Source organism: Cydia splendana, chromosome 2 (assembly GCF_910591565.1).
Source record: "Cydia splendana chromosome 2, ilCydSple1.2, whole genome shotgun sequence".
Lineage (NCBI taxonomy): Eukaryota > Metazoa > Arthropoda > Insecta > Lepidoptera > Tortricidae > Cydia > Cydia splendana.
In genome coordinates this window covers 329,386-352,555 of record NC_085961.1, presented here as the reverse complement: position 1 = coordinate 352,555, position 23,170 = coordinate 329,386, and the positions used below count along the sequence as shown (strand labels likewise).

The 23,170-nt window shown below is 37.8% G+C and overlaps 1 protein-coding gene across 1 annotated transcript in view; it reads right to left on the bottom strand.

The window, feature by feature from the left end:
- Positions 1-17,801, bottom strand: part of LOC134801823 (homeobox protein orthopedia-like) — a 51,994-nt gene extending 34,193 nt beyond the window's left edge. Inside the window, exons 1-4 of the mRNA XM_063774457.1 lie at positions 17,668-17,801; positions 6,815-6,925; positions 5,903-6,002; positions 5,404-5,521 (exon numbers count right to left, since the gene is read on the bottom strand). Coding sequence (XP_063630527.1) covers positions 5,404-5,521; positions 5,903-6,002; positions 6,815-6,925; positions 17,668-17,701 — 363 coding nt within the window. The 5' untranslated portion in view covers positions 17,702-17,801. The remainder of the gene's footprint in view (positions 1-5,403; positions 5,522-5,902; positions 6,003-6,814; positions 6,926-17,667) is intronic.
- Positions 17,802-23,170: the final 5,369 nt, after the last annotated feature.

Here is a 23,170-nt window from a genome sequence, read left to right as displayed (position 1 = left end):
ATAGTACTACCGTACAGAAAGGAAACTTCCTACAAAACCGAAGTTTGACAGCGGTTCAGGGTCGAATCATGCTATCCCTTTCTAATATATGGCACTATCCCTTTCGGCAATTTAGGGTTGTTAAAAATCAAGTGATTATCTTATCTGTGATCGTGAACGCAAAAGGAAGTCAAGTGGTGCCAACCCTAATAATTGCTCGGAGCAATGCTGAGCCGAGCGGAGCCGAGTTTGGCCGAAGTCAGGAGTTTCGCACCCCTGCTAAGGCACGTTTCGTGGCATTATACTACAGTCAACGTTGTGGAAGCACTGAGATATACACAAGAAATTAATGTTTTCCTTAGAATCAAAGGCTTATGCGCTAAAACATGTTGAACCAGCTTCACCTTGAGTTAAATTATTAGACCTTTGTTCTCATCCCTACCAGGCGTAGCTCACTCCGCGATTTCATCGCTTTGTAGCTAGCTACAAGTACATCCGTTCCACACCAATTTTGGTGGCTAGCCATAAGCCGCGCGTGGCGCTGTCGCCACCTAGCGCCCATATCTGTCCTGATCGTAACAGACGCGTTTTGTTAGAGAGTGAGTCTTCTGTACCTAGTATGTACTATCATTTATTCTGTGTCCCTACTAAAAAAGGTGGCAATTGTAGAATAAGTCTGGAATTAACTTAGTTCCAGTTGATTTTAAGTCATTTTCACCTCCATTGTCCAACACAATCCACATACCTATGTACAAAGTGTAAGTAGAAATACCTACTAATAAAACACGTTTACAAATAACGTCCTGCTAACCTAGTTGGTAGTGATACTGTCTCTGAACAAGGAGGTCCCGGGTTACAATCCTGGTAAGGGCATGGGCAGAGTTATGGATGTTTTCTATGTATTTATCTATCCCGTCCCGTCTAGTACACACAACACAAGCCTTATTGAGCTTGCGTTGATTCGAGTAAGATCGTCTCTTATTCATTCATTTATTACTGAAAAGAGAAAATGTGATACAAGCTGTTAAAGAACGGCAAGAATGCAGTATATTTACAAAGCTAAAAGTAAACAAATCCGGTTTGCATCTATAGTAGTAGTAGTAGGTGTGAATGAAGTTGGTCGTTAACATAACTGAATCGGTAAAATGGTCAACGCGGTACAGAGGCTAATAGCAGTTAACGATTCCCCGGCAATTGTCACGGATTACAGAAGGGACACACGGACCCCACCGACTACGAATACTTTTTACGTAGGTACTCTGGATTTGGGAGCACGAACTCACTGACACACAAGACCGAGCGTAAGATACTAAGATACCTGGGTCAAGCACATTTTAGAAAAAGCTGTCACTTCTGCGGACAACATCAAAAGTTAACGGCCCGGGTAGGTACGTTTTTCTTGTTTGGGTCTCATGCAAGTAGAGTCTGTGCGAAAAGAGAAGAATCGTGAAATGTATGGGATCCAATACATTCTACGACTCTTCTCTTTCCGCACAGACTCTATGAAAAAGTGTGTAGCGCTTGTAGGGGTGCAGTCCAAATATTAGCTTATGATTTTTGTTACATTGCGATGTCTACAGGAAAGAATACAATGTGTATGAACTACCTACATCCGTTAACACTCAACGACACAATAATCAATAACGTTGAATCGATAATCGTAGTAACACGGAGCACATTTCGTTTGAATAATATGTACGTATCTACCTTCGTTTCAATTTTATTTTATTGAATATTGACCCTTAAGGGGATTGAAAAGTTTACATAGAAGTTTGGAGTTCTAAAAGCACTTAACCCTAGAATAATAAATCGCTCGGCAGTCCCTATAGGTAGGTACATTAGGAATAGGGTTATCCTTTTAAGTTGTACTACCTACATTTTTATGAAATCTAGACTGTCGAAACTATTATATTTTTCAAACTCGATGGGTAGGATGGCAGCTGTCAATTCAATACAATTTTGTGAGATTTGGTGTTTTTAGGTTGTAAATTATATGGAGCTGACACCTGTCATCCTACCCTTCGAGTTTGAAAAATACTATACTTAATGCCCTATCTTCGTTTATTGCCTAAATAAATCCCACAAGAATGCGTGTAATAAAAAAAAATATTTGTAGTTTGTAGTCTATTTTAATAGTTATAGAATGTAATGATTGTATGTTAAATAAACTATGAATAGTCAATTGTAATAGGGTCACGGTTTCACGTTTCTGGAGCCTCTCAATATTATTTATTATGATTTTACTTTTCTTCTAATCTAAAAAATCATGTTCTGGTAAAAAAAAACCAAATGTTTTTTTTTTATGTTAAACGCAAAACTTTTATCAACTACCAATATGCCCCATAGAGTTGCTCTTAAACCGACCCGCCAGTGTGACTCTAGTGTTAACGAAATACAAATATTAGTCACAAACGACACAAATTACGCCTAATTCCTAACGCAAAGCGTCTTAAACACAAACTAAGTGCTACTACAAGCTGAATAGTAGCTGCTGTATAAGCTACTATACAGCTTTATTGCGGCGCTAAAAAGGATCGACGATAATCTATATCAATAAGGATTTGCAAACAGCTCATTATCGTAGCAATAAAACTGGGCTTTTCTATTGCATTTGAATTGCATCTTTATCGTCTTTAGAATTATGGACAAACATAATTATTGTACCTAGTGACTCTCATTAACTGATTATTAATAACGCTCATATACGAGAAGAACCTGTATGCGAGTATTAGATCGATCGATTGAAATGCCTCAGCAGTCGACACTGTGAGGAAATTCGCATACGATAACTTTTTTTTTTTTTCTTTTTTTTTCAATTTATTTATTAATAAAAGAGAAGTTACATTAGTTATTGTTACTTATCTGCCAAACTGCATAGCAGTTTGTTGGCAGAAAACTTATTCTACCCTCCACCATTGTAAAGTAAGTTAATTCTTACTTAATTTATAGCTGTGCGAGTGCGATTTCTTACAAACAGTTGTATACGTAACAGACAGACTTTAATTAAAAACATTAAGATTAGAATAACCATTAATACCATTAACCAGCTAACTAACTAGGTTTACCTAACTGACTTCGTATCTGGGGGTTTACCGCGAAAACCGAAATTCGCAAATTGTGGGGATCTTTCTCTTTTAGTCGAATGAAAGCGTAATAAGAGTGACGGACAAAGATGCCCGCAATTTGCGAACTTCGATATTCACGGTTAAAGCACTGAATCTGTATTTAAATAATAATACTCGTAGCACCCATAGGATGCCGTAAAAAACTAAACTAAATAAATTAGTGCACTGAAAATAAACTAAATACTGAATGGTTTATTTATCATTGTCTACAAACATACTATAAACCACAAACCATACTATAAACTATAAACCATAAAGTCATTTTCTTGTTTAGTTCATAACTTTGTAGATAAGAATTGACGTAGATATATTTATGTACAAATTATAATCTATGCTCATATAAGAGTTACCAATTGTTACCAATTGTATTCATTTACTTCTATAGTTTAAAATTCGATGAATGTTTGTTATATTTTATTTGTACACTTATGACTTGTCAAAAGTGCTTATTATTAAGCCTACTTGAATAAATAATTTTGAAGTTTGAAGTTTGAAAACATGGATAGCGTATGTCATTTGTTTCTCTTAAATTAGGACGCTTACGTTACGCAACTATAATAATGCTAAATCATTGACGTCTGTATGACGAATGGGAAATACTGTCACTGGTCACTGCATGTTGATTTTTCACTATGAAATGTTTGATTTGTGTTACGTGTATTAGCTGTAATGTAATAGACACAGTTACGGGGCATCGCAAGAATGTCGTTGTGGCATTTAATAATAAATAAAATAAGGCGAACGCTCTCATAGCGAAAAGACTCGATCAAACAACACTTTGAAAGGCTTTCACTACGTGGTTAAAAAGCATTGGATAAGGGGTTGGGAATGTTGGGATATATGGGACACAGAAGGCGGTAATCCTTCACGGTTCCTCTCTCAGCAGCCCTGACCACCGACAGCCTGGTTATATGTATTTTGTATATGTCTAACAAAAATAATTTTGATTTCTATGTTGTAGGTACCTATTTTGGTTTTGAAGTTTACTTATACATAATTATACATATCTATATTTTAAATAAACGAATAAAAAACCAAAGAAAAATAATGGACAATAGTAAAACTAAGTGTTAGAAATTTCAGCAATTCGATAGTAACGTCAATAAAGCTTGTACTTTGTTATATTGTGATGCCTATATGTAAACACTTTCTTCCGACTTCCCAAGGTACCAAAAGCCTAAAAGTCTCATTAAATAATTGTAATAAAATCCAGATAGCGTGTAAATACGTGTAATATTATCCGGCTAGCGTATAAAACGATTGATAAAGTCGTAGACTCACTTTTATGGGCGGTTGAACGCGAAAACGGTGCGATAACTATAAACCAAGATGGTTTGGTGTTATGGCGGTCTTTAGCTCCCTGGCGCTTTGTAGTAATAAATAATCAGCGAAATAATACAAGAAATTAAACTGATAGAAGAAGTATGCGAAAGTGAGAAAGGACCAAGCCGTTGTTTGAACAAGATGTATAGTAGGCTTTACAGATTTACCTACAGCTTGTATATACTCGTATTCAGATCTTAAAGAGTTAAAGGCGTGGTTTTAGGTGATCGGATAACTGTTTCATAGTAAAAGTTAAACCGTAAAATTAGCTTAATTTCACTTCTATCATGAGCGGCGTTCAATATAATTTCTGTATCTTACCACATCAACTTTTAAATTTTGTTAATTTATTTATAATAAGTGGAGTTAAAAGGCATTACCTCTTTAACACTGTATCAAATACATGTTAATTATGCATATGCATAACGTATCTTTATTCCTCGTCGAAGGATAGCGTTTAGGCACGCCGCGCCGCGCCGGGCTGTAGGTGGAAGGTCGGCACGGCAGGTACGCGCACAACGTGAAATGTATCAGAGACGTGCAACTTTTGTCCCAGACGTGCGAAGTGTCCAAGGGCATCCTCGGCCCGCTTTTTTATTTTAGTTTATTTTATCCGTTTCGACGGATGTAAACTGTAACGGTTTTAGCATGTTTGTTTTAGATTCCATTTTTATTTTAAGGCTCCTTTCATCTCGGATTCTATAAAGTCGATCAAATTGAAGTTCCGATGAAATTACATCCATCTCAAGATATCGTAAATAAAAGTACGAAATATAAACTGCATTGGCACAAAAATCTTGCTCATAAAATCGTTTAACATTAAAGTGATGCAAGTGTAGGTACCAACTTAATAAGGTTAAGGTTAAGAAGGTACAGGGTAACTCTTGAGATGCGATTACACAAAAGATCCCAATGAGTCAAAGTGTGAGGAGGGCCCCCGAAACATTAAGATAAGATAAGATAAGTATTGACTGACCTGTACTCGGCTCTCCGTGAGGCCGATGCGCATGGCGATCTCCTCGCGCATGAAGATGTCGGGGTAGTGCGTCTTGGAGAAGCACCGCTCCAGCTCGTTCAGTTGCGCCGGCGTGAACCTGCAAGCACGGCTTGTTAACTAATGTTGCTGAGTTTTATCAGGATAGTATACAGGGTGGATAAATGGGGCCGTGAGGGCAGCTATCAGATCATTGCTGCTACGTCAAAATGGTCGTAAGACATCTTTAATACCTTTTTAATGACAAATAATTGGCATGTACCTACAGATTTTACAGACGAATCGTCTGGGCGGCTTCTTTTAATTCGGGCTCTTAATACCAAGTTACCAACAGTACCACCGGGCTTAACAAGGGTTCTTGGGTCGGCTTGTAGAACCGGTAGCACGTATATTTAACTTGTCTGGTGCTTGGCACCGCTTGCTACTGATGGGCACCGTGGCCATGTGCTGCTGGAGCCACCTGAGACAAACCCTCACTCACCTGGTCCGGTGCCTCTTCTGCTTGGCTGGCTTGTCGCTGTCGGAGGCCGATGAAGGCATGCTGACGGGCACCGTGGCCATGTGCTGCTGGTGGATGCCACCTAGAACGGGCATAAAGTTTAGGTTTTAGAATAATATTGGGGATTTAATTATCTATAAAAGAAAAAACGCTGCTACAAATCCAATACATGTCGTGGCTTACAGGTGAATGCTTACTACACATGTTGTTTGTTGTTGACAGAAGATTCCCTGGAAGGTTTAACTCTAGTACCACTCTAGTGTAATATTTATCTCACACGAGGAACTCCATGTTAGAGCAGCAAGTGTGCGTATAGGTTATGTGTTTGCAATCATCACAGTTCTACATTGTTGCTTTAGTATCGCTAATGCTTATCCATGAGTGCTCTTAGGAAAAGATAGGATAGGAGCGGTGGTAGGCTTTAGTTAGAGAGTATTATTGCCTTTGCGCTTTCCGCTGCTGTGTCCGTATCAGGTCGCAATGTACCCAATTCCACAATATCCATGCTGGGTTTTTTGCGCCGCGCGCCGTCATTTTGGGGACGGCAATGAGGCCAGATTATGGCGTATGGTATTGCGTTGCTAGCAGTCCAATAGCTAGTCAAAGAATATATTCACCAGGCGCAATCGAACATATCGTGCTGCTCGTTATCGGCATTTTCACTTAACTGTGTACCATTAACGGCCGGTTAGAAATCGTCACAAATCTGATGGTCAATGTCAAACCCTATACATTTTGTCAGGAATGTAACGGTTAGACGTTATTGAATCATGACTTAAGTCGCGCTTTAAAGTACAAGTTTAAATGAAAATGCTCTTATCCATTGCTGCTCTAGTACTATGCGGCTCCTTTAACTTATCATATTAAAGTAGCGATGCATGCGTAATTGCGTACCTTGCAGGTCGGGGCGTATGTTCGCGAGATGCAGTCGAGCGCCGAGCGCATGGTGCCGCTCGAGGCCCGGCTTTAGATCGTGCTTCTCTTCTGGGCACGGCTCTTTGTGACCTGGACAAAATAACGTCTAATTAATAAGGAGTACAGTACCAAAAGATTGTCATGGATCCTGATAGAGCGTATTCTTTTATTTCACTTCCCTGAATGCCTTTAAGAAAGGGAAGCAGAATATTTGCGCCAATACAGTAGCAAACTATTGCGAGAATTTGGGGAAAATAATGAAAAAGAATATAAGCGGTTAAAACCTGTTTTTTTACGGGGAGAGATACGATTCCATGGGGAACGTTCTCGCTCTAGAATATTTCCCGTAATTAGACATACCACAATTCTGAATCATGACATGAAAGTAACATAACGCTTTCGCTAACGTTCAAGATTTCCGCGCATGCTTGAAAATTGTACTATTAATGATAAAGCTATAATTGGCATCGGAATGCTCACATTACTCACAGAAACTTGCTTCATTTCAGTAGCGTAGTGTAATAGTCTAATAGTTAAAGCAAACACTGTATACCCACCGACTGCGCCAGCGCGCGGACTATAGCTCTCGAGAAAACCAGGGTAAACTGACCTCTGATAGAAGTACTAACTATACGTAAAAGGAGCGCCCTCTTATACTAGTTTTGCCGAACATTATTTTGAGTTTAGCGATTGAAATGACATAGGGTATACCTAACGTGTGAACGCCATAAAACAAAAAAATACCTACTTGATCTCATGCTTTGTCTTACTTGAGTCATGGTTTAAAATGTGTTTTTTTTTGTTTTTTTTTCACCCTTCGATTACTGGTAAAATGTCCAAGCAAAGGATTATTAGTATTATGGATAGAGCAACCACGAAGAGTGAGCGAAGCGTCTCCGTGAAGAAACGTTGTCTGCGAATCGATAATCTGCTAAAATTTGGTCGGGGAATCATTCGTGTATCGTGTACAATCGGTACCCAGCTATATATCTTGAACGGAATCTCAAACTTAATTGAAATAAGTATACTTAGCGTTATAATATCGATTTTATTTATAACGTTATAAAAGCATGTAATTAAATTAACAAATAACTTAGTTTTACATTGATCACTAAAATAATAGATTTATCATAATCACTAAAATTGAATCACTAAATAATAGTAAAATAATACAAAATAATCCGGCCTATACTGATGCAGATTCGGTTTGAGTTTGATTGACCACGTGAGTAGATACTTAGCTGATTCGGTTTTTGAAACGAATACCTATATGTCAAGCAGCTAAATACGTATGTAGCTAAATAATATCCTAAATATGTATTAACATTGGACCCAGTTCGGCATTATTTTATAGCAAGAAGTAACAAAGCTATAATTTTGGTGACAGATCTTCAATTTTGGTGACATAAAAATAGCGACCAGAGTCTAGAAAGTAGATACCTAAATAATTTAGACATAAATTTAGATTGATTTGGTTATTGAAATTCGGAGACCGTTTTGATTAATAATACGATGAGATTTATTTCTTGGGAAAAGGCATTATTTGGGGAATATAAATAAGAGACAAATCTAAATTTAGGCGACAAAAAATATCTGAAAGGGAATTAGTAGGCGTTAGATTAGTATTACACACATTGACTATCGGCTCGATTCGGTAAATGAATTAGATTTCTACTAGACTTCAACAAGTTACGATACGGATAATTTAAAGATATTTGTAAGATAGATACTTATGTCAAATTTGACGTTTCCGCGATTCTGGAGGTCCTCTTGAACGATTTCGACAAGTTATGACTTAGATATCCAAGTCACATCTAGTCGATATCTAATGTAGATCTAGTTGATCTCTAAATCGTCTCAAGATCTTGTGATTATCTCGAAATCCGAATAGGCCTGTAAGTATGAGTATTTCTATTTTATAGAAAAAAGTAAGCATTTGACATCTGAGTTATGTGCCATAATTATGACAGCAATTTTAACTATGTTTGTTACCTAACTTTTTGGCTTACATTGAATTCCGTTTTATCTGCAAAACATATAGAACAGTTACGTTTTATAGATACCTACCTACTGACATACATAATATACATTTTAAACTTACTAATTATTATATTACTACATGGTCTGGCCCAGTTAACTATAGAAATAAAGGGCGCCCCCGGGAACGGTGGGTTGGAGACATAGAAAAAACAGCAGGAAAAGACTGGCAAAACAAAGCAGGAGACCGTAAAATCTGGAGATCACTGGAGGAGGCCTATACCCGGACAGGGGCCTTAACTTACTGAGACAACTTCAACTACATATTCAACCAAACGCAATTGAAAATATTTGTAATTTAAGGAAAGAAAAGGCAGGGCAGCTTGTGGCGAGCTGTTAGGGGTTTAGCGACCTCACGTACCCGAGTGCTCCTGGGGAGTTCTGTTACCCGCAAGGAGGGTGGGTGGGACAGGATTCTCTGCCTCTGGCTTGCCTTAGCCGGCCGGCCAGAGTGGAGTCGTTAGAGCTATAAGCTCCAGGGGTGGAAGTGAAATATGCATAAGACGCGAGTTGGCACAGTGGCTGTTAACAGCCACTGGGTAGAAAGCGGCGCACACCTCTCGACACCCCTGAGCCGCTCACACCGGTGTTGCCCTTGAGCCATCCTAGATGTCGCTTTTTGTGGGCGCCCATCTTGTGAGGGCGAGTCACCGTCTGCCGGAAATAAAATTGCATACCGTTTTATTAGGCAGGCGTCCGGTTTTTTACCCCATAGCTCAGTACTTAGTCCATCGCTTTCACCCAATAACCTAGTTCATTTTAGATTCCATCAACTCTCAATAGCCCTTACACCCTGGCGGGTGCTGCCTCTGCGTGCGTCCCATGACACGGGCAAGGGCAGCATCCGCTCGGTGTACCCCTTACATTTCATTAAAGTGTCAAAAGGGCCTCTACGTGTTGGCTTCGGCTCCGCGCACGCCTCCCAAAGGTCCTGAACACCATTGTTCCGTGATGGGAAAGACATACAAATAATAATAATAATTATATTTACCATAAGTTTAAGAACTACAGGAAGGTCGGAAAACTGTCTTGAATGTATAAACTTCCGTATCTCAGACATACATAATTAAGTGTAAGGTATGTAGTATGTAGGTATTATTAAAACGTTTCACTCAAGTATTTTAAGTGTTATGTATGACGAGTGTTTTTGACTTAAAATAGGTAAGTGACCCGTTTTAATACATTACGACACCCTGTGCTATAATAAGCACATTTCGTAACTTACTTACGTAAGTACCTACGTTTCGTAACTTACGTAACTTCGTCGAAAATTTAAAGGGTTAAATGTACTGTAAAACGTTGTACGATACACATGCGTATAGAAAATCGTACTTGTATCGTAAATAACAATAATATGGATTGAATGTTTTAACGACTTTAACGCGGACAGATTCGAGGCAAGTACATAAGTCTACGCTACGTAGGTATATAATGAGATATGTACTTACCATATTATTAAAACCGGGCAAGTGCGAGTCGGACTCGCGCACGAAGGGTTCCGTACCATAATGCAAAAAAAAACAAAAAAAAGCAAAAAAAAAAACGGTCACCCATCCAAATACTGACCACTCCCGACGTTGCTTAACTTTGGTCAAAAATCACGTTTGTTGTATGGGAGCCCCATTTAAATCTTTATTTTATTCTGTTTTTAGTATTTGTTGTTATAGCGGCAACAGAAATACATCATCTGTGAAAATTTCAACTGTCTAGCTATCACGGTTCGTGAGATACAGCCTGGTGACAGACGGACGGACGGACGGACGGACGGACGGACGGACGGACAGCGAAGTCTTAGTAATAGGGTCCCGTTTTACCCTTTGGGTACGGAACCCTAAAAACTGAGCCCATTCACCAAATAGAGTGTGAGTGGTAAAGTTAGGTACCTAAGGCAAGAAATAGAAAATCCAAAGTATCGTAAAAGTGCTTGGGAGGATTGACCCGAGAAACTTTTGCTTGTTTGAGAGACGGCACGAGCCGGCGGTATGGTTGTTGGGTATTTAAGCTTTTTAAGAAGAGTGAAATAATTTAATATTGTTTAAAGATAAGAGTAAGCAAGGTAGGGAGGATGGAGGATAAAATTAAGCCGGTGTTTGAGATAAAAGAAGAATATGATATGAGAGTATGAATGAAAACTATTTGATCTATGCAGTACAGCTTCAAATTAGTAACTCTGCCTTTGGTAATCCAGTAGTTTTGTCGAATTTTGTAACCGGGCTTTTTTGCGTCAAATCCAGTAGTTCTGATTTTTTGCAGACTTATTTATGATGTTGGCCCAGTGAATAATCAGTCATTACATCAGTCATTTTATAAAGTTATTCAACATAAACATATATTTTTTAATTCTGATAAAAACTGGCCAAGTCAAATCTAACCTACTTTAAGATCTCACATTTTTTTTAAATAACAGCAATTGTTATAGGTATCCAATAAAGCAAAGAAATGCAGTTTAATACTTGTTCATGATGTTATTTTATTCCTATAAATACATATTTGGATTTTGCATAGAACTTGGCACCCATTCTTTTTGCGGCGAAGCCCACAGCCAAGCATAATTTTTGTATTGAACTTGGCTCTCCTTTTTTACATTTATGTTTTTGGTGGGATATCATTACTTTTTGTAAAGAAAACTAGGCAGGTATTGAGATTTTTTGACTTAACTTTAATTTTTATATTTCTGTTATATAGCAAATATAATAATACATATTGGGATAGTTTCAATTATCTGCTTGTAACGGTTCCAACGCAACAATAAAAAAAAATGTATGGGATGTTTAACTTTTTTTTTTATTTTTAGATTTTTTCCTACGCTTACACACAATTACCGAGCTGGATTCCAAATTTCATCCTTCTAGGTCATCTGGAAGTAGGTTTTTAGTTAGGTTAGGTTAGATTTAGGTACTATGTCAGTCAGTCAGTCAGTGCTAAAATTTACGACTTTTTGACCTTCATATCTTTATAACCGTTTGAGCTAGCTTCATGAAATTTGGGCTTCTAGATGTCCTTATGGATATAATTAAACACATGTAGTTTTATGTGTTTACGTTAAAGAGGTTTTGAGTTATAGAAGGGTCAAAAGTGGCACCAAGTGGTTCGTGTAATATTACACTCGGCGCTGGCTCGCCAGTTCCTTTGCTTGAACTTGGCTTGACACGCTGCCGTGTGTCTAGATAGTTTCTGAGATAAAGCCTTTCAAAATTTATATATTTTTTCGAACTTGTATTCGTAGGCTATGTAAGTGCAGTGAGTATGCACTTTTGTCTCAGGCGATGCCGCTTGGCACAATTGTTTCTAAGGTCAAACAAAGCTGATTTGACCTGGTAGCCACGAGATCGTATCGTGCCTACCCCCCAAAAAATGGGGGGATAGGGTCGGCTCCCTAGGTTGAATCTATATTATATTTCTTCCTGCTCTTAGCATCTAGGGCAAATTATATATCATTTTCATATAATTTAGGGACGAAACGAAAACATTATATTCATACTTTTAACACGCCAAGTTAAATGTTTTTTTTTTTCAACATTTTTACCTTTGACTTTGGCCATAATTACATTTCTATGGAAATCGTCACTCAATCGGCTACGTGGGTCAAACAGATCACTGTGTTATGTCTTTCCTGTAGACATACACAAGAGTTAAGGGCTATAAAGGTTAAAGAAAACTAGTGTGTTATCGCGAACAGTACATTTTTCTCTCCTGTGGGCAATAGTTAACAGCTTGTGGGCATGTAAGTAATGATTTTATCATAGTTCTCTAAATAAAAGGAGGACCTTTTCACGTAGATAAGGGTTAAATAAGAAAATTTACCTTTATAGCCCTTAACTCTTGTGTATGTCTACAGGAAAGACATAACAGTGATCTGTTTGACCCACATATTTTTACAAAAAAGCGGCCAAGTGCGAGTTGGACTCGCCCATAAATGGTTTCGTAGCAGCAAGTAACATAATAAAATTGCGGTTTACGATTTATGACGTATAAAAAAATAATACTTACTACATCTCATTCAAACCAATTTTAGGTGGAAGTTTGCTACATCATAATTATATAGTTTTTAGTTTTATCATTCTCTTAGTTTAGAAGTTACAGGGGGGGGGGGGGGGGTGTACAAATTTTACCACTTTGGAAGTGTCTCTCGCGCAAACTATTCAGTTTAGAAAAAATATATATTAGAAACCTCAATATCATTTTTGAAGACCTATCCCACATGTATGGGTTTAATGCAAAAAAAAATATTGTTTTTTTTTTCTATTTTTGTGTGAAAATCTTAATGCGGTTCACAGAATACATCTACACCAAGTTTCAACAGTCTTCTTATAGTTTCGAAACAAAGTGGCTGTGACATACGGACGGGCAGACAGACAGACACGACGAATCCATAAGGGTTCCGTTTTTTGCCATTTGGCTACGGAACCCTAAAAAAATGTATGACGGCCTGCTTTGAAGTGATACTTTATAGAATAAGGAATCCCTAAATTATATGAAAATGATATATAACTTGCCCTAGTTGCTAAGAGCAGGAAGAAATATGGCATAGATTGGACCTGGGGATCCGACCCTTGCCCCTCCCTTTTTGGGGGGTTCGGCACGATACCATCTTGAGCCACCGGGCCAAATCAGCTTTGTTTGGCCTTAGGAACAATCCTGCCAAGCTGTATCGCCTAAGACAAAAGTGCATACTCACTGCACTCACTTAGCCTAGGAATACAATTACAAAAAAATATAAATTTGGATAGGTTTTATCTCGGAAACTACAAGATCTACAGAGACAATTCTAGTGTCATATCGTTGCAAATTTAGTCTACTTTAAAAACGTCTTGAAAAACGTCTGCTTGTTATGGATGCTCTGTCGTCTGACATACAGGAGGAGGCACCCTGGTGTATGCTGTTTGCCGATGACATTGTGCTTGTTGCTGAAAACGAACTCGAGGTGCAGAGCAGACTTGAGAAATGGCGGTTAATATTGGAGAATGTTAGCCTGAAGATCAGCAGATCTAAAACAGAACACATGTTCTGCGATTTTGGCGGTCTCTCCGGTTTTGCTGCCATTGAACTCGACGGCGTTACATTGCCGGTCTGCTCCGACTTTAAGTACCTCGGTTCGCTCGTACAGTGCGATGGCGATACTGACCGTGACGTGAAAAACTGGATTGGCACAGAATGGATGAAATGGCGACAGGTTACGGAAACCATTTGCGACGCCCGAATGCCTCTTCGGTTGAAGGGCAAAATTTATAAATCAATCATAAGACCTGTCGTCATGTATGGATCAGAGTGTTGGGCCCTAAAGGTGACGGATGAAAAGAGATTGCATGTAGCGGAGATGAGAATGTTACGATGGATGTGTTGCGTGACGAGAATGGATAGGATAAGGAATGAGTATATAAAAATAAAGAACCCTCATACCTATATGAAAAACTTAACTTCTCTCGACGCGCCATAAGACACGCATCACGACTCACAATTCCTCCACATCGCACGACTGCCTTCCGTGGCAGCTTTCGCTTCGCTGCCACCAAGTGTTGGAATGATTTGCCACCACCAGTACGTAATTCTAAAACCGTGTCCACCTTTAAAATACACCTCCGTAAATTCATACTGGCTAAGCAAAAATGCAACACTTAGGCAACCGTGCACACTCACACACACCAATCACATAGACACTTTACATACATACACACAAACATCCAGAAGATTTAAGTATAGGCTAATTTTATTTAAGAGTTCCTTCATTTTTGTACATTGTCCTTTACTGAGTGCCACCTAGTCCATCCACTGGGCCTTACTGAAAATCAGCGTTGCGGTATGTACCATGTGGCTCATACCGTGACACCTAGCTGAGTGAGGACCATTTAGCGCAACATTTCATTTTGTGTAATTATTTTTAGTTTTAAGGTTGTATAACATTGTGCTAATAAATGCTTTCTTCTTCTTCTTCTTCTTCTATAAGAGGAAGCCTGAAAGTTGCACCCATAACAGAAAAAATAAGGGCAAATCGCCTAGCGTGGTACGGGCATGTGATGCGGAGGGATGAAATTCAATGTGACGAGAAAGGTATTACGAATGCATGTGGAGGGAAGTACGCGGTAAGGAAAACCGAGGAAAAGGTGGATGGACTGTGTGAGAGATGATATGAAACGAACGGAAGTGAATGATGAAATGACGGGCGACAGAGAGGTGTGGAAGAGAAAGCTGCGCCGACCCCAAGTGAATGAAACAAGGGCATGAGAATGATGATGAAAAACGTCTTGAGAAGGTGCTATCAAAAACTAGTCCTTTTAGGGTTATAATCGCCCAAATCTAAAAAAAATCCGAAATTTTTGCGGTTTTTTCAATTTTTTACAAAGTTGCGTTCCGCGCTAGAGGTCTCGAACTTGAATTTTTTATTCATTGGTCCAACATCACAAAAATAATAACGCAAACGCTAAATGTATAAAATTACTGTATTAGTTACAATTGACCCTGCGTAAGAATCAATCGTAATACAAGACATTGCAATCAATGAATCAATCAATAAATTTTGATTTAGGTATATAGGTAATCAAATTATTGCAAGTCATTAATTGTAAATCTGCAAAAATGTAAATGGAACTATTTATAATACTCGAAGACACAAACGTACACAATTAATGGGACCAATCGGTTAATCAAAAATTGATTCCCATGCCAAAATATTTATATTTAAACGGCAATTCAATTGTAGATAAATGATAAGACATCACTTGAATTTAATTAAATAGACCGGAGACAGTTAAAACATTTTATTAATTTATTTCTAACAAGAAGATATTATTTAAAAGTCAATATTTACATACGAGGGTGTGTTAACTAATTAAGGCACCGTGGGTTCAGGTTCTTCTCTCACTTTCACTGTGCGTAAGCGTGAGCGAGATGACTGTGCGTGTTCGGGATGGCGTGTCATGTTTTTGAATTTTATTTCTTTGTAAGTTTTAACAAAAAAAAAGTAATCGACGAGCTCGATCATAAATAAAACTGCGCATTTTTAGAAGCAATGTTCATATTTTTATATTTTGTGCAAATTTATATCAAATTTTTAATTTGTGTCTATTTGTATCTACTTGTCTTGTGTCTGGTTCGTATTTTAACACCATTTCCAACGTGTTCAGGCTTCACACCGCTTTTTGGGGACAGCCCGTCGGATGTCATACCAGATCTAGAGCAGAGCCAAACTGGGGAAGTAGGTACCTCCACCTTACAGAAAACCGCAGCTAAATAAAACCAGAACCTTCAGAGTTGCATACCTATTGTCGCCCATCATCTTGTCATTCACTTGGGTTCGATACCTATAGTATCTAACACAGTCCTTTAACCTTTTCTTCGGTTTCCTTTTCCTTTTTAATAACTTAATCAATAGGGTTAGTACCTAACCAACATTAGATCTGTCACCAAACACCACTGAGACCATAAAATATTAGACTGTTTTGTGAAACCAATTCTTTTTATGTAAAAGTTATTACTAAAAGATTATTGCCGTCACCAATAAAACCAGTATAGGCCGAGGTGTTAAAAGGATATGCCACATTTAATGCTTTTATAAACTTGTAATTTATATTTTTTATTGAACTCTCGGAAGCAGAGTTTAATAATCGCTTCATTTAGGAATGGTTCATATAGTTAATTGTTTGTAAAATAACCAATAAACTAAAACTATTGGGTAATTTAATTTCACTTTATGCCCTGGTATATTTAAGTCTGTGTTATGCCCCCTTGTCTAAATTAAAATTATTGAAAAATTATTTGAAAAACCGTTAAAAACTCAAGCCCTTTTTTCTCAAGAGACATTTTTAGGGCTCCGTAACTCAAAAGGCAAAAACGGAACCTTTATAGGATCACTCGTGCGTCTGTCTGTCCGTCTGTCACAGCCTGTTTTCTCGGAAACTACTGGACCAATTAAGTTGAAATTTGGTACTCATACGTAAATAATTGACCCAAAGATGGACATGTAACGTAAATAAACGAATTTTAAACACGGGGATCACTTTTTGGGGGTAAATGAGAAAGTTAAAAAATTAAGTTTATCAAACTATATTGTGTTATATTAAATGAAAGAGTGAGAATTTCAAATATATTTTTTTATAATTTTAAAATACATAGATTAGAAGTTATTTAAGAAAAAAGCCAAAAATGACCCCCCCCCCCCCCTTATCTCCGAACCTACTGGGTCTAAAATTTTGAATAAAATACACTAAATAGTTCTTTACCTACAGATGACAGGAAGACCTATTAGAAATGTCTTAATGTACGGAACCCTTGGAACACGAGTCCGACTCGCACTTGGCCGGTTTTTGTCTCAGGAGCGACAAGATGCCAAATTCTTAAAAAGACAGATTTTTAAAATTAGGCAACGCGCATTCGGCAACCCTAATGGACTTTCAAGCGTCCATAGGCTTGGGCAGGGATCGTAACATTATTGAGAATAGCCGTCCGCAATAGGAACCGCTACTTTAGTGGTTTAATGATTCCTAGTGTAGGTACATGTTTTTGGCGACTTGGCAAATTTATAGTAATGCTGTTTAACATTTCTTCTTAAAAGAAAATTGTTGGAAAATGGAAAAATGTACACCGGTGATTTACAGACAGACCGCAGTCATTTTTGGGCTCAATTTCTGTTCAATAAACTGGAAAGATCTTAAAACAGGCAGGTAATTTGGGTGACGCCATACAGTAACCATGTTTCCTTATTGCAGTAATTTCCAAAGAAACCTAGGTTAAGGTAACTGCTCCGTAAAGCGGACTACATCCTGGTTTGTCACTGAAGCGGTATTTTTTTTTAAACTCACCTCCAAGAGCTGTGGCCGTGAGGTTGTTGAGCATGGCCTCGAACGGCCACCCCTGCTGGCCGCCCCCTATGTCGCCATCGTGCGTCCCCCGCCGCCGACCATCCCCCACCAGCCCCACCACTATGACACCACACACCAACAGTCACCACTCTCCCCAAATCCGGAAACCAAATTTAACACGAAGTTCACGACACTTTCAAAAAAATTTTCGGAAGAAAAAAAACTCGACTAAAACGACAAAATTCCAGCGAAAACCCGCCTTAATACAAAATAATTAGCGCTATATTACACCCAATTAGTTTTAATTACAACTCCGTTCAACTTATTTACACACTTAATTTTTGTTATAAAATTAATATAACCCGTTTAGTATCAATTTGTATGAATTTGCAGTTTGATTGGTTCGCCCTTAAAATGATCGCTTAATGTGGAACCCGACGCCCGACTGCTACAAAAACATCTAGTGTCCATATCGTCCGCGCCGCAGACCCACCCACCCAACATATACATGCCTCTCTCTAACCTTCCAATCTTTATATACTGCTGTCTCGCGCCTCGCATGCGTGCATCAGTAATGGATGCTTACATTTTGTTTACGTTCGATTCGAACAAACGAATAATCTATTATTTCATTCGTGCACGTATTATTGATACTAGCCTTTCGCGTTCATACAATATTCATGCACCGACAATCGTATACCGCTCTCCTTCTAACTGGCGCACTCTTAACCTTATTGTAATATCGCTGTCTTTGTCTGTCGCTGGTATTTGGATATCGAACGTAAAGCGACCGTTGGCCTCTCGACCAATGGGAGCCTTTCGAAATCACTTTGGTTCGCAGCGGGCTGGCGCGTGGAGATATTGAAATATTATCGCTATAGCGGGGCGTTTCATTTTATTGTAATGGAAAAAACAAATAGTAGCTATGGCTGTGTCGGCCGAATAAATAAGAGCACTCGAGAGCGAATATTTCAGGTGGCGAGTGCGAATTCTTGTAAGCGGGTTTAATTTTCGGACGGCGCTGAATAAGGAATGTGGACGGACCTTTTATTGCTCTATTCCGGCTCTTTTTCTGGTGATTCGCGATATTTTCAATGTCCATATGCTTGAAACGGCTGTGTTTTATTTCAACACATATTTCTCTTATTGGTATTATTAACAAAAAAAAGAATTGAGCTATACTATGCTATACATGGCTATACTTTGGAGGAATTGAAGAATCGGTAATAGTTTTGAAAAATATTGAGCTAGAGTCAGACCAAGCTGATTCTGCAATGATAAAGTGTGGAAATGTCATCATTAATGTCAAATTAGTATGAAAATATGATATTTAGGTATAATGATATTCCCTCACTTTGCTCTATTCAAGTCTGTGCAAAGTTACCTAAGATGGACTTTAATAATCTTGCTCGAATTGGTAAAGAACGGTTTCTAATTATTTAATTGAGGTTTCCAACCTTTGTTACTATGCCGGGTTACCGGATGTTACTGCTTTACTGTTAGAAAATCTACCTTTATGGTCGGAAAGATAAAAGAGTCATTTTTCATCTTAATAATATTACCTAGGCAGGTTTTTATGGTTAGGTACTCGGATTTTACCTAACATTAGAAATTAAATATCATTATAATTTTAACTAAATACATAAATATTTTTCAAATTAATATCATTATCATTAATTATGCTTGTAATTGAATAATAACTCTTTTGCAATTATTTCAACCAACTTCGTGGACACAATACGTACCTAGATAAATATTTGTTGAAGTCAAGTGACAGTAGATTTTAATGGCGTTTTTGAAGTTCGGGACCTCTATCAAAATAACTGAAAATTATATCTTAAACAACAGCTTTGTTTGATGATACCATTTTGGTAAAACAGATCTGATGTTAAGTTTTTGTAATGACTAGCGAACCGCCCCGCATATAAACTGAAAACTGCTTATTGCTTAAAAACAATTTGATTAAAATAGTAAATATTGTCAACTTGGTTAAAATACGTCGAAATTGATAAGAAACGTGAATAATTTTGTTAGAAAATTTTGTCTTTTTGTTTTAAAAGCCCCAAAGAAATACAGCAGCACATTCCTCTTTTTACGGTAAAGAGCTTACCAAGAGCGATGCGTAGCACAGTTACCGTCCTGCCCCGAACGTCGTTTTGGCCCGGTCTCCCCTACGCTTCAGCTCTCAGCCCCCTCGAGTGGCGGGTGGGGGGTGGGGGAGCCAGGAATGTCGTTTAATATCTGCCTTAATGGGACATAGTTGCAATTTAATTTGTATTGCCGAGGCCGGCACAACACAGGACGGATTCTCGAAACAGAGATGTTGCTTAGGATCATACGCACATAGATTCAGATTCCGATAAATTTAATACTTTATATTCAAAACCAATACATAATTTTCGTAAATGCCAAGAAAAATATGCACCCATAATGAGAGTTTCAAGAATAGAAAGAAACAGGTAAATAGATAAAAAAACTTGAAAAATAGTCTTTTAAAAAAATTAAGGAATGGAACCTTGCGTCTGGTTGTGACTAAGTGGTACCGTGGTACCTATATCTGGTTTTGAATTGAACTAATAATAAATATTTGGGTTAGTACAGAAAATTAACCACTGCATTAAAAACATTTTAAATAAACTGGAATCAAAGATTCTTTCTTAACTTACATGGTCTTTGCCTTCTCAATCGTATTTTGCAAGTTGCCATTTAGAAAAAGAAAGGCAATGATTGTGTTTGTCCTCGTGAGTGGTGTTTCCGATTGTCCCTAATAAATCTCATACTAATTTTGGTTTTTACTTTAGTACGTAGTATTATGATTTTAGCGCTTGGATTTAAATACATAAATAAGTTCAAACACAAGAAATATAATTCAAAACCCTGCTTGTCGCACACCGTATCGTAGCGCTACACTTCGCTACGGCTACGCGTAGCTCGGCTACGGCGTAGCTCTCCGCATTCCGCCCGCCCGCCCCGCGCCCCGCGCCCCGCGCCCCGCGCCCCTCCCTCCACACGACACTCAAAGGGAAGCATTTTTGCTCCAAATTGGTATCTCTGTGTATTCCTAAAGGGGGATGGGGATACCTAGATACATACAGTTAGCAACGGTAAGTACCTAATATAATCTGGAATAGGATAGGTATTGAGATATTTATTTAAATATATAAAACACAAAAATGAAAGTAGGCCTCAAGGGTTCTTGTCAATACAACATTTCAATGACACGAAAAATACATACCCACATGTATACTTAAATAAGGTTTAAGGTTTAAAGACATTTATTCTCATAAAGACAATACATTACTGACATGAGAACATATTTAATAGTACATTATTGTCGAGGCTCGGAAGTAGCTACTTGCAGGCTGAGGATTCGTTTTAAACGGACGACCTTGGGAGTCCGTTTAACTGAATCCGAAGCCAGCAAGTAGCCTTCCAGCCGAGTCATATATAGTGCTTTTCTCAAAAATGGTGCAAGAAATATAAATATCATAAAAATATTTTACAAAAACAACTTTCTTAAGTATATATTTTCACAGAAAAAAGTAGAAACAATTGAAAAAATTAGCTTTGCCGCCTTTTTATTTTTTTAATAAAAAAATAGAAGTGTATTTTTCTGCCGAAAATACGCCAACCTATTTGAGACAGCTAAATAGTCGCGGTACTAATCATCTGTTTGTCTGTTTAATGGGCCTGTGCCTTCATTTGATATGGCCATTTCAACTTTTAAAAAGTTTGGAACTCGACAAATAATGGAATTTGTATGCAACATTGCAGTCCCAAAATCGAGACTGCAATGTTTTTAACTTTTTAATTTTTGACTGACCATAAACTACGCGCTTCGCAACCTATTTTTTAAACGGCAAAGTCGACGTTGCCGTCCATTTTTGAGAAAAATACATATTTACATCTATTTTCGTCGTCGCAATATAACAAAAATAAGATAAGTATATATTTTATTAAATACAACAGTTAATATACGTGAGTAAACAATTAAACATTATACAGTGTGGAAAGATAAGTCGGGCCCTGGAGGGAAACTACCTTAAATCCTTAAGCTGGCTCATTTTACTTAAGGGAGACATTCCTTTATTTAAAAAAAAAAAACAAAACTGTATTCAAAGATTTTCTAAAACTCGCTTGCCTCGCCCGGGACTCGAACCGACTAAAAATTCCAAAAAATAAACACTCGCAATTTTATTCTACTAGTCGATACAGTTAATGTTAATGATAACATTTCTCCAAGAAACATTAGGTCTTAGACTCGTCTGTCGTACAAAATATCCATAAAATCTAATATTTAGTACTCAAGATTTTTTTAGACAAGCCATATTGAAGAAAAAAAGAAAAATCTTTAAATGCAGTTTTGTTTCTTTTTAAAAATAAAGGAATGTCTCCTTTAAGTAAAATGAGCCAGCTTTAAGGTAGTTTCCCTCCAGGGCCCGACTTATCTTTCCACAATGTATAATAATAATCTTAAAATAAATAACCACTATAAGAACCTACCTACCTGTACATATCTACTTATTTCAGTTTTTCTCAAATCACAAGTTGAAGGATGGAGGACCCTCAAAAACCCGCTGAATCCGAAACAGTAATAAATGCATTTGATTGCGTTTAAAGCCGGCAAGTGTTCTGGTAATTGCAACATATTGCATTCTCTGCCCCTCGCTACAGAATAAAGCAACGTAGGTAGAGTGACAGCTTAGGGCCACCGCACACTAGCGTCTCCCGAGCTCCGGCGTCTAATCAACTCTATGGCTGCTGCTCGACGCAACGTTGGCGCAACTGCGCAGCGACGCCATTTTCCATAGCGCTGACTAGACACTGACGGTCAATTTAATGGAACTGTGAAGGTATTATAACATTTGCCTTTAATATCAAATTGTCATCAATTTTTAACTTCCAATCGGCCTCCTAGAGCGGTATTCAAATATTCTTGTTGGTAATCTTGGTTCTCACGAGATGCAACTAACCGTGGCTGCGAATTCTGTCAAACTGTTATTTATCGGTATCAATAACAAATCATCGAAATTGTATTGGCTCATGTCCATAAATAAGTACCTATATCTGAGAGTTTACCGCGAAAATGAAAAACAGTTGTAGTTTTTAGTTTTTAGTTTAAGTTGTAAATATGTATGTATATTTTATGTGTATAATGTTAGAATAAGTAATTAGTGTAGATATTGCAACACCCGAATAGGGTAGCATGTAAGAACCTAATATAATATTTAATATCTTTTGTACCTACTACATGTATGCAATTATGAAGGAATAAAGAAATCAAAATTGTATTACCTCCCTCTCTCTATCGCTCAAATATTTTCGCTGTAGGTAAGCCCTCTGTTGCTCTGGCACGTATCGTTACTCTGTGGCGCCCAACACACGGCACGTGCAGGATTACCTGTCTTTGTTCATATTAAAAATTGTGTTCTTTGCCGCTTTGTTGTACGGATTTGGTATTTACGAGTATATTGCGTTTAATGTTTGGTTTAATAACGTCTGT